Source organism: Acipenser ruthenus, chromosome 8 (assembly GCF_902713425.1).
Source record: "Acipenser ruthenus chromosome 8, fAciRut3.2 maternal haplotype, whole genome shotgun sequence".
NCBI lineage: Eukaryota > Metazoa > Chordata > Actinopteri > Acipenseriformes > Acipenseridae > Acipenser > Acipenser ruthenus.
The window spans coordinates 61,241,822-61,266,613 of NC_081196.1; the positions used below are offsets into that span (position 1 = coordinate 61,241,822).

Genomic DNA, 24,792 nt, shown 5'->3' on the forward strand with positions numbered 1-24,792 from the left:
ATAAACAAGAACGTTAACTGCTTTAGATACATTTTTTTGTAAATGTTATTTGTGGATGTTTTTTGTTTGTTTGGTTTTTGCTTAAGTGCAATGCACACGGGACGGCGAAGGAATAAAAAAAGGTCTATCTACAGAAGGAAGATACGTAGTTTGCATCACTTGCGTTGTGCAGTAGTTAATTCGGTATGCATTGGTCCCTAAAAGAGGTGAATTTCGCGGTGACCCGTCAATTCCATGATTTCCGCAAAATCTGCAAAATCGCGATCTAGTTAGACCCTTAATTATAATGCTGCCCTTCATAGTGAAATAATGCCATTTCACAAGCAGTACAGTCAGCGCATACATATACAGTATCTCTTAATTACGCTTCCCGACTCCCATGTTATAATGGGGTACCACTGCACCACTGCGATCACAAGTGCCCCTTTAAATACAGTGCTGTATATCATTTGCCATCATCCCGACTTCTCACCTTGACATCTCTTCTCTTTTTCTCCAGCTTCTGACATGGCCGCAGACCAGGGGCAGGTTCTGGTCATCGCCACGGCAGCGGTCGGGGGGTTTACATTGCTAGTGATCCTCACGCTCTTCTTCCTGATAACAGGACGGTAAGGGAGAGTACCCCAGCACACACTTTAAATCTGTCACTCAAAAAGAAATCTGTTCTGAGTTCCACGCTTCATTTATTCAGCCACTCGTACTATGAGTCTCCTTCAGTCCCTAATTCACTTTCTGACATGTGTCCATTGACAGCTGAAATCCTCATTACTCGATGGCAGCAAACCCATTGTTTATGCTTCTAAATGACTGCCTGGGTTTTCCAGTTAATTAGCCAGGCTATACAAGGGGATCATTGCGGTCGGATACCTCTGTTCTGTTTGCTGTTTTTTTTGTAAGTCTTTAATAGTCTTTTCACCAAAGGGCTCTTGTATGTGTATATGTATTTGACTCTGCAGGCGGTATTATTAAGAAGACATCCATTTAAATCTCTGCAGATGGATCCAAAAAAATGGATTTCTCAGTGAAGGGTCAAATGATGGCTAAGATATGATTATCAAATGAAACCAGCCCTTCTGTAAAACATATATATCAGACGCCAGGAAACAGAGTGATTGATAAGGTCATAAACACTGTTCCACGAGAGCGTCACACTATCCAGTATAGCTTCATTAAAGTAACAGCAGGGTTAGGGTTAGGGTTAGGGTTAGGGTTAGGGTTAGGTATAGGGTTAGGGTTAGGGTTAGGGTTAGGTATAGGGTTAGGATTAGTGTTAGGATTAGGGTTATATGATAGAAAAAGATTTACACAAACTACAAAACAGTGTAACGCCTATAATAAAGATACATCACATTGATACACCACTATATGCTAGCATCTGCCAAATGTTGTTGTCATTTAACACGTTTTATTATTATTATTATTATTATTATTATTATTATTATTATTATTATTATTATTATTATTATCGATAACTAAAAGGCAATAACAACATACACTTATAATGCTACAAACAACATTTGCCAAACTAAAAACTGAGTGACGGTGTAACGTACATACACAAAATTGCCATACAATGAGCAAAATGTTTGAATATCATCTGTATAAATGAAATTTTAGAACATTGTCAGTACATAATCTATTTTCCCTGCCGTGGATGAAAACTGAAACAGCAGACAGAGCCTGTGATATATCCAGCAAGCAGATCGTTATCCTTGAGTTTGTGACTTTGAAGGTTAACTATGAATACAATGAGGTGCAGTGGCTGTTCTGCAAACCTTTTTCAATTTGCGATTCCGGGCTGGGGTAATGTACGGAAGATGAGTCCATTCATATTAAGTAGACAGCGAGAGACAATAACCAGGTAACTAAAGAAATAATACATGTCTGTCAAAATGACCATGAACTCTTTTTTTGATTTAGAAATAACATCATCTGAGATGTCCCAGTTGACAATCTGCCTTAATCTGTTATTCATGCTTGTAATTCTGTTCTCAAATGCAGTTTTAAAAGCCAGAGGAGGGGAATTCAGCTTGATTAAATGGGATGCACTCTGTCTGTGAAGTGAGACGCTATCCTGTTCACAGATATATCTAAACATTTTCAAATCATTTATAATAATACAATCAATGGTTAAAGTGGGAATCTGTCACAGGGGGTGGGGGCAGTGCCTAACCAACTAGGCCATTCCTCTTAGAGAACTTGAAAAAATCAACTATCCAGTACAACATTGTCTTAAAAGTCTTTCTGAAACGGGTTTATATTTGCACAGTAATATAGGAATCCATCCTTTTATATTTTTTATATAAGGTTTGGAGAAGAAAATTGTTTGGGACGATTTGGTGGTTGTCTGTTACTTGCACTCTGTTTTATTTACAGTGTGTAAACCAGTTGTTAAGATTATCCCACACAATGACAATGTAACTGTACAGTGATTTTCTCAGCTGGGGGGAGGGGCTCACTTTAACCACTGAATATCCAGGCAGAACTGAAGAACACAAACAATTAACATTAGACACTAAACTTAAGGCACAAAATAAAAATACATGTAAGAAGTTCAGTTTGGAGTTTGAATAGACTGAAAACGAGCTTGTCAGTTATTTCAACAGCCTTTTTTAGTACACAATACATCAAGGAAATGTATACTGGAGTTCTGCATACACACATTAAAGATAGAGCAACTAGTGTAAAAAAATTAAATAAACACATCTGTTACTATGTTTCACTGTTGGATCGGGCTGCTTTAAAAACTGAAATAATGTTTATCGCCTCAATCTATTTTGGTACATACATTTTTTTTTCCAGCTTCAACCAACCATTGCCTTCTGTCTCTTAATAATGTTGCCAGTTTCAACTGTAATAAGGTCGTTACTAGCGCTTCACTGATTCATCTAACTAATTGATTAATAGCTATATCTTGCTCGGGAATCCATTAACTGGGTGTGTACCTGCAGCTGTTATTCAGCTCTCTGTCCTTTGCCCAATCTGCTGGGTTCTCAAATGTAGACTGTTTTCCCTAAAGACTTTGGGAATAATTACTGTGTGAACAAAACAAGAGCGAAACACAGGTGTCATGATTTTTCACACAAAACACACAGCTCTGGCTGAAAGTTTTGCCTAGACAGACTGGTTATGGAACAGGTGCCTTCAACTATAACTTGTATAACCTTGTAAGATTATTTTAAAACAAATCTACTATGATTGCAAGCCAACATGCCCACAAGCATTACGGGAAAGTATATAAGTACTGAATATAAAAAAGCTATTTTAAAGGTTTATATTAGTAAGGGGGTTATATGTATGTTCTAAATATAATAGTTGAAACTAAGACTAATACCAATATATACAACTCGGATAACCAGAGACTCACTAGATTTTTGTTTGCTTTTTAAGGAGTAAATCATGCCTGAGGTAATTAACTGAGCCCTGTGGCTTTTTAGTTCTTATCACAGCAAAAATGTCTCATTTTAATATATTTCTCTTATTATATCTATTGTGGATAGCTGACTATGTATTTCCTTACTGGAGAACTCTAATCAGCAGGTAATCTGACAAACCCAAACTGACAGGATCACAGGATTTCTCACAATTCAAGGCAAAAATAGCATTTCATCTAAAAGCAGTGAAACAGGTGGGAGACCATTGTTCAAGGTGTCCTTCTGCTAGAATTTTTATATTTCGCATCCTTATCCCAGAGGGGAAGCGCAGTGTTCTATACATGTACGTTTCTACTGTGCCAGCGAAACCCATTGAGGAAATTCACAGCTAGGAGACCCAGGTTGCTCACTTGGTAAAAGAAATCCCCCATGAAGTACAGGATAAATCCCGTGAGTGCGGTTCACATCCTGTTTGGGACGACTTACCTGCATGATCGTGACTGGGGACCCACATTGAGCACTGTATTGGCCTTTGCTCTTTCACAGGGTTAGGGGAGAACACCATCTGAGGACGGTTCACCTCATCACTCTTTAGTGATCCCTACTGGTCAGGTGGAGACCAGGCACATTTAGTTACTTATTTCCATGGTGTAAAAAGAGGGGACTGGCTTGACAGAGCAAATGGGGGTCATTTGTTGTTGTTCAAAGTTTAGCCAATGGTAAAGTACATAATCTTCAAACACACAATGGCAGAGAGTTCTTTTTTTTTCATCAGCCATTGGTGTTGATGTAAGGTTACCATGTGACACCATGTTCATCGGGACAGTTCAGCTTTTCAGCACCCACCCCAATGCATTCTTACAAGTGTAATCCTGCTGTGAAAGGTACCCGAGGCAGGTAAAACATACCAGAATGCATTGTGATGTGAGTTGAAAAGCCTGAGCTGTCCCAAACTGTACCGGTAAACATGAAGTCATACAGTAACCTGATGTTAGAGGAGTCTTATGGGATGATCTTAAAAATGTGAATAGGTGAGCTGTGCAATATCCATTATATGAAAGATACACTTTAAATATATAGCGCGTCATCAACTAAACTGGGGAATTCCATAGCGAGGATATTGCTTGCTGGGCAATCTTTGTTTCAATCAAAAGCCCAATAGGTTAAATTATTCAAATTGTTGAAACCCTAGATGTTAAGACTGGAGAAGTGCACTCTTCCACTTCCCTTTCCAAAGCAAACAACTGTACAAGAATGGAGAGCAAGAAGAGGTTTCATCATGGTTGATGGCATTAGAAAGTCTATAACATGTCTTTGAATTCTTTGTCACTCTTTTCTTTGTGTTTTTGTGTTGTGTTTCTGAAGGTGTCAGTGGTATATCAAAGCTAAGATGAAGTCTGAAGATAAGAGAAGGACACACTTCCAGAACGGACACAGTAAGACACTTTGGGCCCTATTCATAAAAATACTTGCTGACTGCCATAATAAAACAAATTTTGTTTAAAACTAACAAAAGTCGATTTTGCTATTCATAAAATGATCTGAGAATACGGGAGTCTGTCGCAAAGCACTTTATAAATGGGTATACAGTTGTTCAAGAACGAAAATCTGCTTCTTTTTGATGACATCATCACTATTATTAATCTGGTTGCCGTCAAAAGCTCTTGCAAAAAGAAAAAACGGAATCCACCGACAGTACTACCGAAACCCGAGTCTGCAGTTGGCAGTCACAGGCAGTTTGCAAAACCTGATTCCGATGCCCCTATCATGTCTGCCAAAAATTCAAGACGTGACATAATTTAGAAAAAAAAAGTATTTTTGTTTTGTTTGGCAACGCTGGTAAACACATTTCCATACGCACACATAAGATTTACATATTATATTATTACATATATTATTATTATTATTATTATTATTATTATTATTATTATTATTATTATTAATAATAATAATAATAATAATAATAATAATAATAATAATTCTGAAAACTTTAAATGTTAATCTTACACATGCTCTACTATTATTATTATTAATAATCCCCGCTTAAGCAGGGAATTAATCAGGGGTGAGTTTATGTTTTGAATCAGTGAAAGTTTCACGTTGTATTGCACACTGTACACAAAATGGATCGTTTTGTGATGCACGAAAAACAAACAAAAAAAAAAACACCCTTTCGAACACTGATCGAGGCTGGCACTGAGGCATCAGCAGCACTAGTATACTGTATATTGTAACGCTCCATGAAAATAAACAGGTTCACACAGGCGGTATTCGTCCAAACTGTTTATTGTGAATAGAGGTAAAAGAAATAAAAAGGAAATGACCGCTGTCAGCCATGGATCATGGCAAAATAATAATAATAATAATGAAATAACTGTATATTGTCAGACTCTCACTTGCTCTCCGCTTCACAGCGCTGTTTCAAAACGATTATGCCAGAGAATACGTTCTTGTGTGAGTAGATATTTATATTACAGATGTTCCTTCATATAAAGCTACAGAGTTTTTTTTTTTTTTTTTCAAAATAGGCAGTGTTAATCACGGGTATGTCAAACTGTATAACAGAGCAAGTGTAGTAATAAAATAGGTCTTTAAAAAAATCATCTGCCGAGGCAGTCGTTAGTTTAGACTTGACTGTAGAAGGCGTTCAATAACTCCTAGTTATCGACAGCATTTTTGCTGTCATTCACTCTTATGAATAGCAGGGTGATGCTCAGGACCGATGAAAACCTTATGCTAATGAGGTAATCGTTAACCTTTCACTCATTTTGTTAAAAACATGCCTTCATAGACGAAAATCGTTGGGTCTAAACGACGCATCTGAATGATCTCTTATGAATAGCAACTGCCTAAATAGGCGGCTGTGGACGAAATCCGATCATGTACTCCTGTTTTCTCATTTCGACAGGCGCTTACCCTTTATGAATAGACCCCTTTATGTGAAATGAAAATCTGTGTGTGAAATACGGAACCACGTTGCATATATATATATATATATATATATATATATATATATATATATATATATATATATATATATATCTCAAGGCACTGGTAACAGTTCTATTGAAGTACATACATACAGTATCTTTGTAAATTTGGAAACCTATTTTGCAGTACAAGGGAACAGTGACAACACCATTCTAGGAAGACCATTTCACTACAGGTTTAATAGATATAACAAGCACATTATTTTAGTACCATAGGTTAGGTCATGATCCTATTGTTAATTGGTTCATATTAAATACAGGAATTAAGGAGAAGTTTGGAACAAATCCCTGGATAGGAAGATACAAGGTGACTGTGGAATGTTGTCGTATTTTTCCAAATGTCATTAATCAGTGCTTTTTATTCTCTACGTGTCTATAGTTCCAAAGCGCTCAGTTGAGGAAGTGTGTAAATCAGATACCAGTCAAAATTTGGAGAACAACTTTTGACAGTTTGAAAAATGTGTTTTTCTTCTACTGCCAACACAGTCTACATTCCTCTCTGATAAAAGATTGATAAAACGGAGAGCATACAAGTAGGCATAGCTACCGAATCTGTCGCTGGCACCCCTTGGGGAGAGATGTGCTACATCTTCAGGCTGTGCTCTTTGGGGAATAGGGCCCTAGAATGATAAACAGGCTTAGTCAGCATTTCCGAAGAGCATTTATTAATGCAGTATTGCACAGCTGTATCCTTACTTGTACTTTCACCTCATAATAACACATTCTAGTTGGACTGAACATCCATCCCTTGCTATGTGTGTTAGATTAATATTTCCAGGGAAACACCTCTCTGTGAGGGACATAATCGGGATTATGAAATTGATGTTGCCATGTGTTTTGATGTCAGGTCCAGGACAGGCTGTCAATCGCTACTGCATTTCCTGGTCTGCTTCACCTCTTAGTATCCAACCATCAGTAAATCCTACTGCAGCTACTGCACTAATAACGCTTTCACAGTAGGATTTAATATAGCGAAAACACACTCAGGCTTGCTCGCTACCGTTTGGGTTAAAAACAAGAAGCTAGTCCACCTAAGTCCAGAATGAATTATTCCTAACCACAGTGGTAGTTTCGATACCGAACGAATTACTTAAGAACTAAAAAAAAAAAAAAACAACCAAACGTATCCTGAAGTAGTGTGTGTGAAGGCAGGTACAGTGCTGTAAACCAGTACCTGCTTGGCACAGTCTTGTTCCTTACTTCCTGTTTTATTATCCAGGGCATGCCTCTTTGTTTCTAGTTTGTTGTCCTCGTGTGCAGTTCACATGAAATATAATGCACTGTCAAAAGCAGGATTTAGTGTGTATTGCTGCATTGCAAGAGTCGAGAAGTAACTACTGAATGATAGCGGGAGTAAAAGGGTATTGTGAGTGAAAACAGTATTACTTATACATATTAATGATAGTCTGCACAAGTTTCAGTGGTTTTAAAGACACCGTAGTGTAATTTTGGAAACAGGCGATTGCAGATGCACCTACTCTACACAGATGTGAAATTTCAGAAATTTCAGTTTTTGTTTTGACACCATTTTAAAAGAACAAAAACCAGCACAGATTTTTTTTACTCATTAGTTTTGAATAATGTTTTCCTCTTCATTCTAAATAAAATGGAACACATTTCATTATGCAGCAAAAATTTAATTCAAGTATTTATAGTATACCAACAGTTAACAGTAGCTCATGATAGCTTTTAAAAGTCTGTTTTAGTGGATTAAAATTAATGAAACGTTAAATGTATGTGTTGTCTACAAAGTTAAATATATACCAAACTGTATTGAATCAAATGTTCTTTAAATAACTAAAACTTGTGAATTGGGACCTGTAATTGCTTAAGAAAGGTGTGATTTTAAAATAATTTTTGTTTTAAATCCAGTACGATTCCCGGGCATAAAAACGTATGTTGACCCTGATACTTACGAAGACCCAACACAAGCAGTCCACGAGTTTGCCAAGGAGATTGATCCTTCCACAATCCGGATAGAGAGAGTCATTGGAGCAGGTTTGTAAAGACAATCAATCTGCTATTCTCACATTATAGTTGTGTAAATAACTGTGGACTTGCCCCTCAACACTTCATATTTGTACCGTCAGTGTTTACTGAATTACAAAACCAAGGTGGATGAGCTGGAAACTGGTGCAGGTTTGCTATCATACATACTGTAATGGTACCAGTGGTTCCTTCATTGTATAAGGGCAAAATAATAACAAGTGTTGCAAAATAGATACTAAAATTGCAGTGTGTGTTTTAAAATGGATCATAAAGTGGAAACCAGCAGAATTTGAATGTTTCCAGTAAGGAACACTGGATGGAGATCATACACATTTCCCTAAAGAGGCCACAATATTGCTAGTAAAATACTGTATAGTAACATGGGTACTGTACAGTAACATATATACTAACGTGGAACAGGTTTGGGTTTGGTAACTTACAGTAAGCCATACAAAATACAAAACAAGATGATGTACTAAGTTTCCCACATAAACAAAAGTAATTGTGATGTAAGCAGGTATATGCAGTGTATATGGTGCTCTTTAAATTGACAATCTAGAATGTGTAGAAGAGCTCTAAATATACTCTGGACATGCCGAACACACAGCAGGTGCCAGAAGTGGTGTTGGTTACAAAGGGTGGTTTGACAAAGAGAAAGGATATTGATAAAGGTTGCAACAAAACATTGTAGGTAAACTATCGATTTTCATGTTTTCATTTCTCAATGAACTTTACTAGGAAGTGCTCTCTTGCGCAAGTCCTTGATGCAACCCAGGGGTTAATTTGATCTAAAAAAAACAAAAAAACATGTAGGACCTATGTTTTGTTTTTCAGTGAACTGAAAAATAGATCTCAACTTCACTTCAAACACCAAGCCTGCCATCTAGATGCCGTTGAAACATCCACAAGAAAAAAAACCTATTATAAGCAGAAATGGTTGTCAAGGCTGTCAGACGTCACACTAGAAGAGCAGAGATCCTTATCTGCACTGCACTAGACTCAACAATGACCCAGCACGTGTTCAGAAATGCATTCAGTACACAGAACAATGTAGTGTATTGTGGAACACAACACAATGTTCAGTGTTGCTTTATGTATTGCATAAAATTCAGTATGTCACAAATAAAGTATGTACTGTATTATGAATGATCAGCTGCTGTGCCATCCATCACCATCGGAGGGCACTCTGATTATTCTCTCTTGAACGGAATGTCTTAGAATCTGTTATTTGTTGTGCACCCTTGTACTGTATGGGTAATGCATGCATTATCTGACAGTGATGTAGGGGTTGAACTGGAGTATTAGAGATGTGATACATGCAGTGATGTCTTTCAGGGGAATTTGGTGAAGTGTGCAGCGGGCGTCTGAAGAGTCCTGGTAAAAGAGAGATCCCCGTGGCCATCAAGACCCTAAAGGGTGGCTATGTGGATAGACAGAGGCGGGACTTCCTTCGAGAGGCCAGCATCATGGGACAGTTTGATCACCCCAACATCATCCGTCTGGAAGGAGTCGTTACTAAGAGTAAGACCGCTCTGTAATTGTTGTCAGCGTCTCTGTGTGTGACACACTAAAGCTACGTACACACACAGGCTACATGTAGTTGTAAGGTCCCCTTTGGCTCTTAATACAGTTTGTATACACACACAGTTCGGTCACAAAGGGCAGCGACAACCGCACTAGTTAATCCTGTTCAGAGCAAGTATCGAGTGCGGTTATTAATTCAGTTTGGTTAGTTAATGCGCACTAACTGTGTGTGTGTGTGTGTGTGTGTGTGTGTGTGTGTGTGTGTGTGTGTGTGTGTGTGTGTGTGTGTGTATTACAATCGCACTAACACAACCGAAGTGAAAATGAACAAACAAAATAATGATGCCCGGTTTACAGCCCCGAACGAGTGGGCTTACAAAATACAAAATCAACACACATGCAGCAGCAGGTCCCAAACTCTAAACTGACAAGGGCCTTTTATTGCTTGCATAGTTGTTGTTTTTTTAAACAGTTTGTTGTTTACCTAATGGCTAAGGCTGATTTACCACACTCCACCACTTTTACAGTTCAGCAAATATAATTGTAATAATTAGAAACAGATATCTGAGCACATGGAAGAACACACAACAACCAATCTGTGTGAGTCATCCATTTCTTTCATTTAAAAAAGCTTTCTAAACTGTGCTAATAGCTTGTTCTCGTAGGAGACAGCCCGATAAATCTTGCTTTTCATGACACACGGTTGGAAATAATTACTCTCTCCACCCCGAAACAAAACATAACATTGGTCTTTTCAAAGCATTAGCACTCGACTGAACTTCTTGGCAGAGACTAAGATGGCTTTAGCCATTACAAAGTGAGCTTAATCGCTTGTTAGCATTTCAGTTGTTTGTGAGCGTTACATTGAAATATGAGTGTCAGCTCCGCCGTGTGTCTGTTTGTTTGTTTCTGTGGTATGTATGTAACAAATCAAGCTGGAGTCGGGGGTTGCTCTGTAATTAGCAATCTGTTGACTGGTGATATTCAGTAAGAATACATCTCCCAGATCCCATTTCAAAGCTCACCAATCCAACACAAAAGATGTGATTTAGCATGTTTTTTTTTTGGCTCTTCTGACCCAAGAGGGCTGTGCACAAAGATTAGCGGGGTGGGAGAACAGTGGCTCCATGGTTAGACTGTTGAATTATTTCAGACTCTTAAACCGTGACATTTCATTGTGAACATCTGTGGCTCTAAAAAGCCCTTCTTTGAAACAAGTGCAACAGGCAAAGGAACAGTTTAAGACATGAATACAATTAATTTAAGAATAGAAAATTTGCAAGAACAACAATAATTGAACTGCTCCTTCACGCAAATAAGTTATTTCTGTTTCAAACAGTTAATTTGTTTTATTCCTCTTAAAATAGGGCCCATAGAGTCTAAACCAGTGATGTACAGTGTATACACTTACCAGGATACGAAGAGTTAACAGACTATGAAGTCTATCTCTAATCCTCTTGAATAAACATAAAGATAATTTGCATAGCCACATCCAATAATAATAATGATAATAACAATAATAATAATAATAATAATAATAATAATAATAATAATAATCTTTATTTTATATAGCACAATTCATGCGACACATCTCAAAGCACATTATTGAAAAACATGGTAAGTAGAGCAAGTATTATCTTTAATATCTGCAGGTATGTTGAGTCTTTTTACGATTCTCTCGGAATCTCTGCAGTAATCGTTCAGTGCTTGTACATCAGCTACAATGGAAATGGAAATTAGAATTTGGGCTTTAAAGATCCTTGTGGATTTATTCTGTATTTTGTGCTACTCCGTGCACACATTCTGCTTCTCTGCCTTTCATGGAGAGTCTTTCTGGTTTGGTATATTAGCTCTAGTTTTTACAGCCTCTCATCATCCTCCCTCCCTCCCACCCACGCCTGCAAGAATATTGTTCCCTCACAGCGGTGCATAGTAAAATTACAGCTCACACACAGCAGAGCAAATATTCAACATAGCACGTGCCCCAATTCTGGGTTGTAAATAATACTGTTGTTATAATTTTATGATCACAACATGAACCTAATGAGTGAAAACAGAATGCAGTGTGTAAAAGAATAACACACAGCTAGAAAGAAGGCCAGAGCATTTGTGCTAACTATGCCATTTGCACAATGGGGTGTAAACCAGATATTGGGTATTATTATTATTATTATTATTATTATTATTATTATTATTATTATTATTATTATTGTTATTCACTGTTCTGAAGAGATCTGATTATAAAACTCCGAAGTCCCAAATCCACCTGCAGAAAAAGGATCAGGGACGTACACCTTGAGTACTGCCAGACTGCCCTGCTAATGTGTTTTAGTCAATTCAATCTAGTCTCTGACCTGAAGTTCCAGCAGTGATGTTGTACTGCTTCTCATTACCTGGTGTATAATGTACATATAATCCAGGGCTGGCAATGGAACATGAAACAAGCAATGTGATTGGCTGAGCAAGGTTCCAGCTGTCCATATTTTGGATGGACACGGACAGTTGGAGCCTTGTCACATGATTATTTATTTTTTTCAATTCCACTGTTTGACCTGGATTATAAATGCGATAAGGCCCTTCAGGGCGTCCGTATACGTTGAATATACAGACTTCTCGAATATACTCGACTTCGTCTCGTGCTATTCAACGTATATGGACACCCTGCGCGGCCTTATTGCATATGTAAGCACAGCTTGAAAGCATGGGTTCTTAAACTTCACTTGTTCAAACAAGCAGGACATATGGATGAATGTATACGTTATTGTATATTAGTAAATTAATTTGTTTAAATATAAGCCCTCTATGGTAAGGTCACTGACATACCCATTCATAAGTTTCAGTGGTACCCAGCATGGAGCAGTACCACCCACTCAAGGTTCAAAGAGGTTGTTTATTTTGGGATATATTTGTATTTCACAGCACCTGCATGTTCTGTGCATAATCAGCCTGCAATATTGCAAAACGCACTGTGTTTGTTCAATTGATCTACACAGTAGGGATCTACATATCAGACCAAAACTTGCCATTTTCTATACTTTAAAGAATGCACTACAAAGACATTGACAAAGACATTGCTGGTTTTCACAATATCCTCTTCTTTTAATGGTTTTATTAATGGCAGTATTTAGACATTACATTGTCCAGATACATTGAATAGACTTTCTCTCTGAAGTTGCTCAACCCCCCCAAGGGGGTTACATTATGCTTAATGAAGAAAGTATTGCAATCTCTGCTAGCATTTTAAGTTGTATGAAGTATGACTGTCCACGCTGCTGAAAGAGCATGGCACACAGGAGTGGGATCAAAGTACCACAGGCACAGCTAATCATGTGCTGCTAGTTTGAAGTTTATTCACGTTCCGCCATCATTAACAATGCGATTTCCAACACACACCCAAGAGAACACTTGATAAAGCCACATTCCCTGCTTTTATGAGAAGAAAATCAGCATAGTTCTTCAGCAACATCTGTGACTGACATGGAGAATGACTCTTCAGGATAATCAGTCACATGGATAACTGTTGCACATGCCACAGACAGATTTCTCTCAGCACAGTGCACTTAAAAGGGTATGTGATGCGGCTGGTAAACAAATGTGCCAACTGTGACAGTCTACACAAGTGGGTGAAGTCTTTAGGCTTTATATTTCCACTGCTCCACACAGCGCCATCTGTTTTTTTTTTCATTTTAAACTACTTCAGGGACTAATTAAGAGAACACAGGAAGTTTAGGAAGGCAAGCAAGTCTTAACTGTTTAATACATGCAGGTAACATTAAGATTAAATGTTTGTTTTTGTGAAGGGAGTATTCCAATATCTATCCCTATAGCCATCAGGAACTTAAAGGTATAACACCTCAGCTCTTTATCACAGTATTTAATATACTGTTCTATATGATTCTTGTTTTGTTTTTAACTTTGTACAGCGCTCTGTGGTGCCATGACGTGAAGGGCGCTACACTTTATAAAAACACATTTGTTTTGTATTGTGTTGTAAGTTTCATTGAGAAATTAAACTAAACAACAACACACACACATGATAATTTAGTAGCATGTATCAATGATTATCTGCTTGAATAAAGATCACACTGGCTTGCTTCCTCTTGTCTGATGCCCCTCTCAAAGATTTGGGCAGAGGTTGGGCTCAGTTCAGGCCAGTGCATTTCAAATCGATTTACTGAGGAGGTGATTTTTCATATATATTATGAGCCAAATAGTAAAAAAAAAAAAGCCAACTATCAGTGAGAATAATGCCTGGCTAATGGTTACAGGTTAAGTCTGTTTGTTAATAGTTTGTAAATACAGTATGTAGAACTTAAAATGTGAAATGTGAGCAAGTCTAAACTACCTGCCCAGTCATAATGAGTTTACACCCCCCGAGAGTATAACATGGAAATGAGTGAAGTTGTTAATGCTTTTCGTACCTCTTTAATCTCATTTAAAAGGTCATTTGTTTTGTCACCCTGGGGAAGAGCATATGAGTCTACCACATCTAATCTTTACTTGAATTCATTACAGGTGCTCATCCGGAAACACATCAACCTTTTTGATAGAGTTGTATTCCTAATGGGTTTCTAAACTGTCTTCACAGGCAGGCCGGTAATGATAGTGGTTGAATACATGGAGAATGGATCCTTGGATACCTTTCTGCGGGTGAGTTGGCATTTTAATTCCTAGTGAAATCTAAATAGAAAACTATTTAATGACAGGATTGGAAAAATAAAATAATAATTTTTAAATTACTTACAGTGGGAACATGCTGTCTTTGCTTTTTAATCCAAAACTTTCCAATTAGAAAATATAGGACAGGGGTTTTTTTGTACTCTTTTTAGTTTTTGTACTCTTTTAGTAGTTTGTCTTAATGTGCAAGGTTTAATGTGAGTGAGTGTGTGTGTGTGTGTGTGTGTGTGTGTGTGCATGCGTAGGTGCGTGCCTGCCTGTGTGCGTGCCTGCCTGCGTGCGTGCCTGCCTGCGTGCGTGCCTGCCTGCGTGCGTGCCTGCCTGCCTGCGTGCGTGCCTGCGTGCGTGCCTGCCTGCGTTCGTGCCTGAGTGCGCACTGTATACACCCACCCATATGCCAGAAACAAAAAGTTACCAACAAGACGGTACCTGCATGGGTGACTGATTAAAGGCACAACACATGGAGTACCGGGTCAGTCATACTGTTAGGGAGGAAAAATCAGCAGGGCCTGGCAAGCTCAAAGAGTACAACTGCAGGGCCAGCATTTACCTTGCCGGGGTCTGTGGCTCCACAGCTTCCACTGTAGAGTGCCTGGGCTCCACAAATAACACCACTTATTACATTCCTTTAAATTTACCTGATTGCCATGTACTGTAAACCCCTTGCAATCCAGAACTATTAGCTATTGTTAAAAACCTCCAAATCTGAGCGATGAAGGACAAACAGTAAAACTGTTGTATTGTGTAACATAAAGTATAGCACCATTAGCACCATTAGGGCAGCAGTGTGGAGTAGTGGTTAGGGCTGTGGACTCTTGACCGGAGGGGCGTGGGTTTAATCCCAGGTGAGGGACACTGCTGCTGTACCCTTGAGCAAGGTACAGTAAAAACCCAACTGTATAAATGGGTAATTGTATGCAAAAATAATGTGTAAAAAAAAATATGTAATTGTATGTAAAAATAATGTGATATCTTGTAACAATTGTAAGTCGCCCTGGATAAGGGCGTCTGCTAAGAAATAAATAATAATTAAGCCAGGGCCGTTTTTCTTGTTTTGAAATCAACACATGAATGAGTAGATTTATTAAAATCTGCATCTTAAAGGCACAACCCTAGTAATCTTACCGAAATAAAACAAGTAACAACACAATGCAAAGCACAATCAGGTATCAAACCTTTTTTTTTTGTTTGTTTGTTTTGTTTTTGTCCATGTATAATCAACTCTCACAGTAAACGCTGAGTTCTGAATCACTTTGATTACAGTGCTTTGTGTTTGAGTTTTAATCATCATGAATTACTTTCTCTGCAGCTGCTAGACAACACAGAGACAGCTCCAAAGAGGATCTCATCATATTTAAAAGAAGCGTTTTGTAAAGAGCCTTTTATTACAGGCATTACACACTGTGCCAGTATTGTGTAGGTAACAATGTGCTCACCTAGTCTAGACTCCTACAATATAAGCAAGAAGCTTTTATCATGATTTCAAAAGCACAACATCCAAAAGCAACAATGGTAAGCAGTGTTCAATACCAACACTTTCTAAAACCCTCTGTGGGATATTACATGTTAAAACTGCTATTAAGTAAGACACAAATGGAACGGTTATCTTTAATTGAACACATCAAGTTTCAAACCAACAATTGAAACAAGTTGTCTGGGGCTTGACTTGAAGAACTTGTCAAGCATTTTGAAATAACAGTTTCTGACATCTGTACAATATAATATACAGAGTTAGAGTGAACTTAAAATACAAACCTTAAGTTTAGTGAACTGGGCCTGAAAGGAAATCCACCGTGAAATAGTTCTTTATTTGAATCCACTTCTATCCATGCTCTGCAGATTAAACATGGCAAAAGTAACAGACAGTCCAGGCATTTGTTGAAAACTCCTCTTTCTTGTGACAGAAGCACGACGGTCACTTCACTGTGATCCAGCTGGTGGGCATGCTGCGCGGGATTGCCTCTGGGATGATGTATCTCTCTGATATGGGCTACGTTCACAGAGACCTGGCGGCTCGCAACATCCTGGTCAACAGCAACCTGGTGTGTAAGGTGTCTGACTTCGGGCTGTCGCGTGTGCTGGAGGACGACCCTGAGGCTGCGTACACGACCAGTGTAAGTGCAGTCATATAAGAGCTGTACAGTATGTTACAGTAGAAACACATCTTTGCTTACAAGATGGTACCTACTAAAGAGACCCATTGAAATTGTATACTTTACATAGAAATTGAAATAGTCTAAGTATCCTGTGAAATACTGCTGACCAACACTGAGTTTAAGAGTATGGTACCCTTTGCCTGAGGGAACACATCCCCGCATTCAGCTCCCCTACATTATGTAATAAAACCAAAATCAATCAGAGCTGTATAACAGTATCCACAATGCTTAGGTAAAGATGAATATGGAATATATAACTGTACATAACTGAAGTTTAGTTTTGATTTGTGGTTCAACAAACAGCTTTTTACCTCACATGCTACAAGTTGGTTTCTGTTGGAAAGATTGCAGTATTGAACTAAACCTTGGAGGAGAGGAAGTCATTATGACATTGTTGAGATTCTGTGTGGTCTTGAGCTGTGCAAGGTGATATTGAATATATGACATCAGTGTAAAGGTCTTTATCTGTAGTGAAAATTGATAAACACTTAAAACTTGCAGCATGATTAATGAATACACTTTGCACTGCATATTGAAGAATGACTTTCTGATAGAATTACAGATAAGGTGAAATGGAATTTTAATAACATGCAGCTCTGAATTAATGACCTCATTACAAACTTCATGGGTGCTGGATATGTATAGTGTTCTTCCAATAGGCTCCAATACCCAGATACTTTCCCACCCCAGTACAGCTCAATCTCTGAAGTTGAAATCACTACTGTGACCTCAGCATAGGTTCCTAACCTCCAAATGCATCTGATACACCAGAGTGTAACCATTAACCTGTCCCCTGCAACACTCTGCCTCTATGAAGAAATGCCACATACAACAAAGTTTTAGTTTTAGAAAGGATGTGATGACTAAAAACAGATAATGATACAAAGTGAAAACAAGAAGAAAACATTTACTGTGCTATTACCCCCCTCCCCCCACTCCCTTCAAGCAAATACAACATTATTCCCACTACTGTGCTCAAATGTAGGAGGAAAAATAAATTGCAGAACTTGCTGCATATGCATAGCTCAATTAAGTGCCTGCCACAGTATCTCAGAGGGCCACTGCGGTATAATGGGGAACAGAAAAGCTATAATGAGTCATGCGCTGCTTTCTGAAACGGCTTTCTGCTCTTTCTCTGTATCTTGCTAACAGAACTGCAAAGCAGTGACAATATTTGAGCAGTCATTGCTTCTCACTCTTCTCTCTTGACAACAAGGAAAATTTGCTCCATGAGTAGTAAAAACAAAACAATTCCTTATCTTGATTAAATCTACAAGAAGTAGCTCCTTGAATTGAGTAAATTAAATAAAATATGTGTGCAGTACTATCACAGTGAAGAGTACTGCACAGGGTAATTCAGCCTAATTCATAATAATCCTGATTGAATGATGATTGCAAGAGGAGAGATGGGTACAGCAATAATAACATTAGCAGCAGGCTCATCCATTCTTACAAGGGGACAGTAAAACAAGCTGCTTCCATCAGCCACAGTACTGCTAGAAAGCTTGAATAACATGGGCAGAATTCTCATTGTAAGAGAACTATTTAGAGACCAAAAATGCAATTTAAATGTGCAGTAAGCAGAGGGACTCAAAAAGTGTCTCCTCTGGGAGTGCTTATATTTATATGTCTCTATGAAGCTGTGAGCTACAATCTTGGTATGTTACTAACTGGTTATTGCTAATTTGCTGATAGTCAACAGCAGTATTTCCGCTAGTAAGCAGGGTGCGTGTTCTTGAGTTCAACCAAAGTGCACCCTCTTTAGACAGACATACTCTCACTTCCCTTTCACCAGAAATATCAAACCGCAACCTGGTTCCTTTTCGTAACCACCACCGCCCCCCCCCCCCCCCCCCCCCCCACCTCCCCCAAGTCTGCAGTCACAATATAATGTTTGCGACGTAGACTAAATCTATTTTCCTATGAAGACAGCTTATGTCTGGTAAATTCAGTTTTCATTAATAATATGAACCCTTTCTTAGTTCATTTAACCCTACAAAAACAAACAAGAAACAACTTAGTTGCAGGAAGGAGCAGATACGTTGTTGTTCTAAGTAGTTTCTCGTTAGTTGTAGGAAGGAGCAGATACATTGTTGTTCTGAGTAGTTTCTCATTAGCTACAGGAAGGAGCAGATACATTGTTGTTCTAAGTAGTTTCTCGTTAGTTGCAGGAAGGAGCAGATACATTGTTGTTCTAAGTAGTTTCTCGTTAGTTGCAGGAAGGAGCAGATACATTGTTGTTCTAAGTAGTTTCTCGTTAGTTGCAGGAAGGAGCAGATACATTGTTGTTCTAAGTAGTTTCTCGTTAGTTACAGGAAGGAGCAGATACATTGTTGTTCTAAGTAGTTTCTCGTTAGTTACAGGAAGGAGCAGATACGTTGTTGTTCTAAGTAGTTTCTCGTTAGTTACAGGAAGGAGCAGATACATTGTTGTTCTAAGTAGTTTCTCGTTAGTTGCAGGAAGGAGCAGATACATTGTTGTTCTAAGTAGTTTCTCGTTAGTTGCAGGAAGGAGCAGATATGTTGTTGTTCTAAGTAGTTTCTCGTTAGTTGCAGGAAGGAGCAGATACATTGTTGTTCTAAGTAGTTTCTTGTTAGTTGTAGGAAGGAGCAGATACGTTGTTGTTCTAAGTAGTTTCTTGTTAGTTGTAGGAAGGAGCAGATACGTTGTTGTTCTAAGTAGTTTCTCGTTAGTTACAGGAAGGAGCAGATACATTGTTGTTCTAAGTAGTTTCTCGTTAGTTGCAGGAAGGAGCAGATACATTGTTGTTCTAAGTAGTTTCTCGTTAGTTACAAGAAGGAGCAGATACATTGTTGTTCTAAGTAGTTTCTCGTTAGTTGCAGGAAGGAGCAGATACATTGTTGTTCTAAGTAGTTTCTCGTTAGTTGCAGGAAGGAGCAGATATGTTGTTGTTCTAAGTAGTTTCTCGTTAGTTACAGCAAGGAGCAGATACATTGTTGTTCTAAGTAGTTTCTCGTTAGTTGCAGGAAGGAGCAGATATGTTGTTGTTCTAAGTAGTTTCTCGTTAGTTACAGCAAGGAGCAGATACATTGTTGTTCTAAGTAGTTTCTTGTTAGTTGTAGGAAGGAGCAGATATGTTGTTGTTCTAAGTATTCTTGTTAGTCGTAGGAAGGAGCAGATATGTTGTTGTTCTAAGTAGTTTCTCGTTAGTTGCAGGAAGGAGCAGATACATTGTTGTTCTAAGTAGTTTCTCGTTAGTTGCAGGAAGGAGCAGATACATTGTTGTTCTAAGTATTCTTGTTAGTTGTGCTGTATTAAAATGATATTATCCTTTGACATTGCCTTTGCTCTTCAGGTCTTTACCCCTCTTTAGTTCTTCAAAACATTGGAAAACAATCATAAAGCAAAGTCTCTCCTGGCCTCCTGCACCGAAGCTCACCCCAGGACTGCATTCTGAATCCTCTGAAGGAGGTCTCTAGTTATATTTTTTGTTCTTCTACAGGGTGGAAAAATCCCAATCCGATGGACAGCACCGGAAGCGATAGCATACAGGAAGTTTTCCTCAGCCAGCGACATCTGGAGTTACGGAATTGTGATGTGGGAAGTGATGTCATATGGAGAGAGGCCTTACTGGGAGATGTCCAATCAGGATGTGAGTAATCTTCAGACTTTTAAGGTCCATATCAAAGCTGTGTACTCCAAGGTGAACTTTTTTTTTTTTTTGTGAAAGATAAACTCAGCAGTAATTCTACAAAAGCAGCAGTAAACAAGAAAAAGACAACGTCTATTTTGAAAAATGTAAATAGGTTTTGTGTTCATGAAACAATTTGAGAATATTGCTTTCATCTTTGTGAAAGGACCCATCATATTAAATACATGCAATGTGAACTCTGAACGCTAGTGTGAATGAACTAAATCTCTGCATCACTCACTGTGTGAAGTGTCACTTCTAACATGTCAGAGATTGTAGTGGCTGCCACTTCCCATCACAATGAAGCTGGCAGCAGCGAAGCAGCTTAAGGAAAATGTCTATTTGTAATAATATCACACTGATGGAGCACACTGTACATCTGAACAAAGGACTACAAACACAATAAGGTTAGAGGGTACACTTAAGTACAAGTCAAAAGTTTGTTAAAAGTGGCTTTGCTGGTAGTATTATCAGCAAAAAATATTGTAAACACATTTAAAAATATGGCTAACATTACAATACATGAATACTGTACACTGTAATTACAGTCTAATTACACAGTCAATCACACCATTACATGTGTAAATACAGTATTACAAAAGACTCTAAACAACTGCCAATGTTTGTTTGTTTTGTTAATAATCATGTGTTTGCATTGTAAGTACACAATCATGTGTATAATTACTGTGCTATTACAGTATAATCCATGCAGTTAGTCTAGACATGATTCTGTATTAAATTACAGCATTGGGTCTGTAATAACCTTATTTCCTAACCCTCCTAACCTAGTTTATTTTAGCAGCATGGCGATTGAGATGTTTTCCCAACCTGCCTCCTCACACCCAAAGCAGCAGACTATCTTGCATTGAGCTGGTAACGCTGAAGCCTAAAGTAATCATCCTTTTCAAGAAGCAGAAGAGGAGAGTGGAGTAGAGAAACAGTGACAGTCATAAATCATAACCAGACAGTAGCACAAATAGATTGAAGACAGGGACCTCGGCCGACCTCCTGAAGTATAAGAAAAACTTGTGTAGAGCAATATTGCTGGAGGGCAGCTATACGTGTGCATCAGTACCTATAATCCGTGCTATAAACATGTCACAATTTGACAGGGACATTTTATTACATGGAAATTTGAATAAATTATTGTTGTTCATAATAATCTGGCTTCCACCAGGGGGAGCACATACAGTTGTTGACCCTGCCAAGTGTTTAATCCGGATGAAACAGAGCGGAGACTCCACAGAAGAAGTGTAAAGGGAGGACAGTGTCAAGTGACATTCTGTTCATCTCTGCCTAGTGCTGAACTACACTGCATCAGCTCATTTACAGATTTTAAAATTCCCTTTCAAACACAACTTCTGATCTGCACTTACAATGTTTTTGATCCTTTGCAAAATATGTATCTTCATCTGCTTACTAAACAAGATGAATGCAGATGAAAGTTTCTGACCAGTACTTTGCAGGACAGAAAACAGTACATCTTATCTCATATGAATTAGCATCTCTTCACATTTCCTTGTATAAAAAAGACACACACACACATTATGTAAACATAAAAAAAATTGGATACTTGTACGAGGTCTACGAGTGACAAAATCCATATAAGGTAAAATTTACTTGAATTGAGAGTTCTTTGAAAAACTAGAATCTCCACAAAGGAATTGTTTTGGACATTGGAAAAGCAGCAAAACAAAATGCCTTTATCGTTTCCTCTGAACTTGAGTTCATATTGCACTCTCAAGTTGAGCATACTTCTTGCAGTCTGGCTCCAATATGTTTACAACACCTTCACTGCCTCAGGACGTGTCCTTGGTATTTAATCATTTAATTGCCTTTGGTGTTTGTTGTTCCACACAGCAGTTGGTCTGACCTCCTGCTGCTTGCTTTAGACAGACTTGGACAACAACGCCAGCTCCTCTCACTTCTTCAATATGTTTGGAGAATGTGTGATGTCACATTTTAAGTAGCAAGATGCCTCTCCTGCTGCCTCTAAAGTTTGAATGCAGTTACTACCTGCTTCTTAAATCAGAGCATCCTATAAAGCCCAGGTGTGGATGAGTCTCAAGACAACGGTGAGGAGAGGTGAATGTACATTGTAATCCTTATAGCATCCTGGCGGCATTGTGATTGGTATAGTATTCAGAGCTAAGTTCATTACTCACCAATAGATCGGGCACGGCCCTCGAGTCCTGAGAGACAGCTCATGTACTGTTTATACTCCCTTACTAAGTTACTACAATGAAAACCACGCGATAGAATCCCTGGTTAGTTAAATCAACCCCATGTTTGCTGTTTTAAAAAGACGAAACCTACAGCTTTGTTTAATCCATGTGTGACCAAAATGAAGGTGTACAAACATAACAACACTGTGAGGTGTCACTGTTCTGCCAACCTGCTGCTGTATGACTACTGTAACCTGGCAGTAGTAAGACTTACCAGCAGTAGTACCAAGCTTAATAAGTAACATGGTGCTTATCAGTAGTACATAGATTACTACTTGAGTGTAACCAAGTACTACATTATTTGTTAGCAGTTGCAGTAAGATCAGTGTAGTGCTTGAGTAATATCTGATATAAATATTATACTCATATGCTTGATCAGGTGCAGTTCTCTAAGACTACTCAACACACTGCATTGGCAGGCTTTTCTAAAAGACAGATGACCCTAACCCTAACCATTTGCCCTAGTATTTTGGCATTAAAGATTCAAGTAAAAACACAGTAACATGTATGGATGTCAAATAGTTACCCAGTCCAGTGAACAGGACCTAGCATATATTCCAATTCTCAACTGCAAGCAAGCCTTAGTCACTGTCAGATCAAATAGTTTTCTGCAAATGACAAAGCACAATATAAAAGCAATTGTTGTTGACTTGATATTGTAATGATATTCCTGGAGTTTCATTTTGATTGGTATGTATATCAATACACGAGAAGTGCTGCTGGTAGTAATTGGCACCTTTGAGGAAAATAACATGTCCTTTATACTTCCCCAGTCCAATTCAAGTGTATTCAGCTCAGAGCAGGGCTGTGACACATTGAGCAGAAGAACATGTCCTTTATACTTACCCAGTCCAAGTCCAGTGTATTGAACTCAGAGCAGGGCTGTGACACATTGAGGAGAAGACATGTCCTTTATACTTACCCAGTCCAAGTCCAGTGTATTGAACTCAGAGCAGGGCTGTGACACATTGAGGAGAAGACATGTCCTTTATACTTACCCAGTCCAAGTCCAGTGTATTGAACTCAGAGCAGGGCTGTGACACATTGAGGAGAAGAACATGTCCTTTATACTTACCCAGTCCAAGTCCAGTGTATTGAACTCAGAGCAGGGCTGTGACACACTGAGGAGAAGAACATGTCCTTTATACTTACCCAGTCCAAGTCCAGTGTATTGAACTCAGAGCAGGGCTGTGACACATTGAGGAGAAGAACATGTCCTTTATACTTACCCAGTCCAAGTCCAGTGTATTGAACTCAGAGCAGGGCTGTGACACATTGAGGAGAATACATGTCCTTTATACTTACCCAGTCCAAGTCAAGTGTATTCAGCTCAGAGCAGGGCTGTGACACATTAGCTGGGCAGCCTGGTGGAAGCGTGTGCTGTGATTACCCCTAGCTAGGGCTGTAGATAGAAACTTTTAACAAGCACAAGTATTTTGAGGCTTGGTGGATTCAGCTTTGGAGGGGTCAGAGGACTGAGAGGAGCTGGACAGAAAATAAAAATATTAAGTGAAATTGCTCCGGGGCACAACAGAAGTGTTTTCAGCCAGTTTGCATTCGGGTGCCTTGACAGCATGATGCATTGTCTTAATTCCTTTTCCCTACCTGGAGGTCCCTAAGAGAGAAGGCCCAGCTGTAGAGAGCAGAGACAAAAACATATTCAGTTAACATCAGATGATGGAATACCCAAGCAGCTCCCTGGCAAACAGTCCTGGAAACCTGGAGGACCTCTCAGATGTCAAGGATGAAAGCCACTTCCATACAGGCACTAATTACATGGGAGGTCCTGCCAGGATGTCTTGCTGTTTGTGGATACAGGCACAACAGGGACCTTTGTGAACAAAGGGGATCGATGCTTAATTTTTTCATTCTGAAGGCTGCGGTCGAAGGTATTTTGTTTTTGTCAGGCAGGTATGAAAGCTAGAACCCAAGCAACGTGCTGCTAGTGACCTCTAGTGTACATGCTGAGTAAAAAAAATCAGGTACTTTATTTCTTTACATTTCTGTACATAAAACATGACATGTTGTCGCAGCACGTGAGCTGTTACCTGTTTACTTAGCTGAGTAATGATATCACGCATCATGTGTTCTTGTTTCTCTTTCCGCACCTTTCTGCTTCGTATACAGCGTCAATAACACTGCTGGTTTTCAATTGATTTGCAATAAGGTTTGGGTGTAAAAAAATCACACAAACACATTTTTCTT

At 38.7% G+C, this 24,792-nt stretch overlaps 1 protein-coding gene across 3 annotated transcripts in view; it reads left to right on the forward strand.

Annotated features, from left to right (window-relative positions):
- The window catches only part of LOC117407255 (ephrin type-A receptor 6), a 206,473-nt gene that overhangs the window by 177,435 nt on the left and 4,246 nt on the right, over positions 1-24,792 (forward strand). For 2 of the 3 annotated variants that reach the window (XM_034012042.3, XM_034012043.3), the window contains 7 exons: positions 500-608; positions 4,740-4,810; positions 8,237-8,362; positions 9,689-9,874; positions 14,466-14,527; positions 16,459-16,668; positions 20,174-20,323. In XM_034012042.3, the coding sequence (XP_033867933.3) occupies positions 500-608; positions 4,740-4,810; positions 8,237-8,362; positions 9,689-9,874; positions 14,466-14,527; positions 16,459-16,668; positions 20,174-20,323 (914 nt within the window). Of the gene's footprint in view, positions 1-499; positions 609-4,739; positions 4,811-8,236; positions 8,363-9,187; positions 9,380-9,688; positions 9,875-14,465; positions 14,528-16,458; positions 16,669-20,173; positions 20,324-24,792 lie in introns of those variants that run through there. The other variant, XM_034922865.2, reaches the window with a different exon arrangement.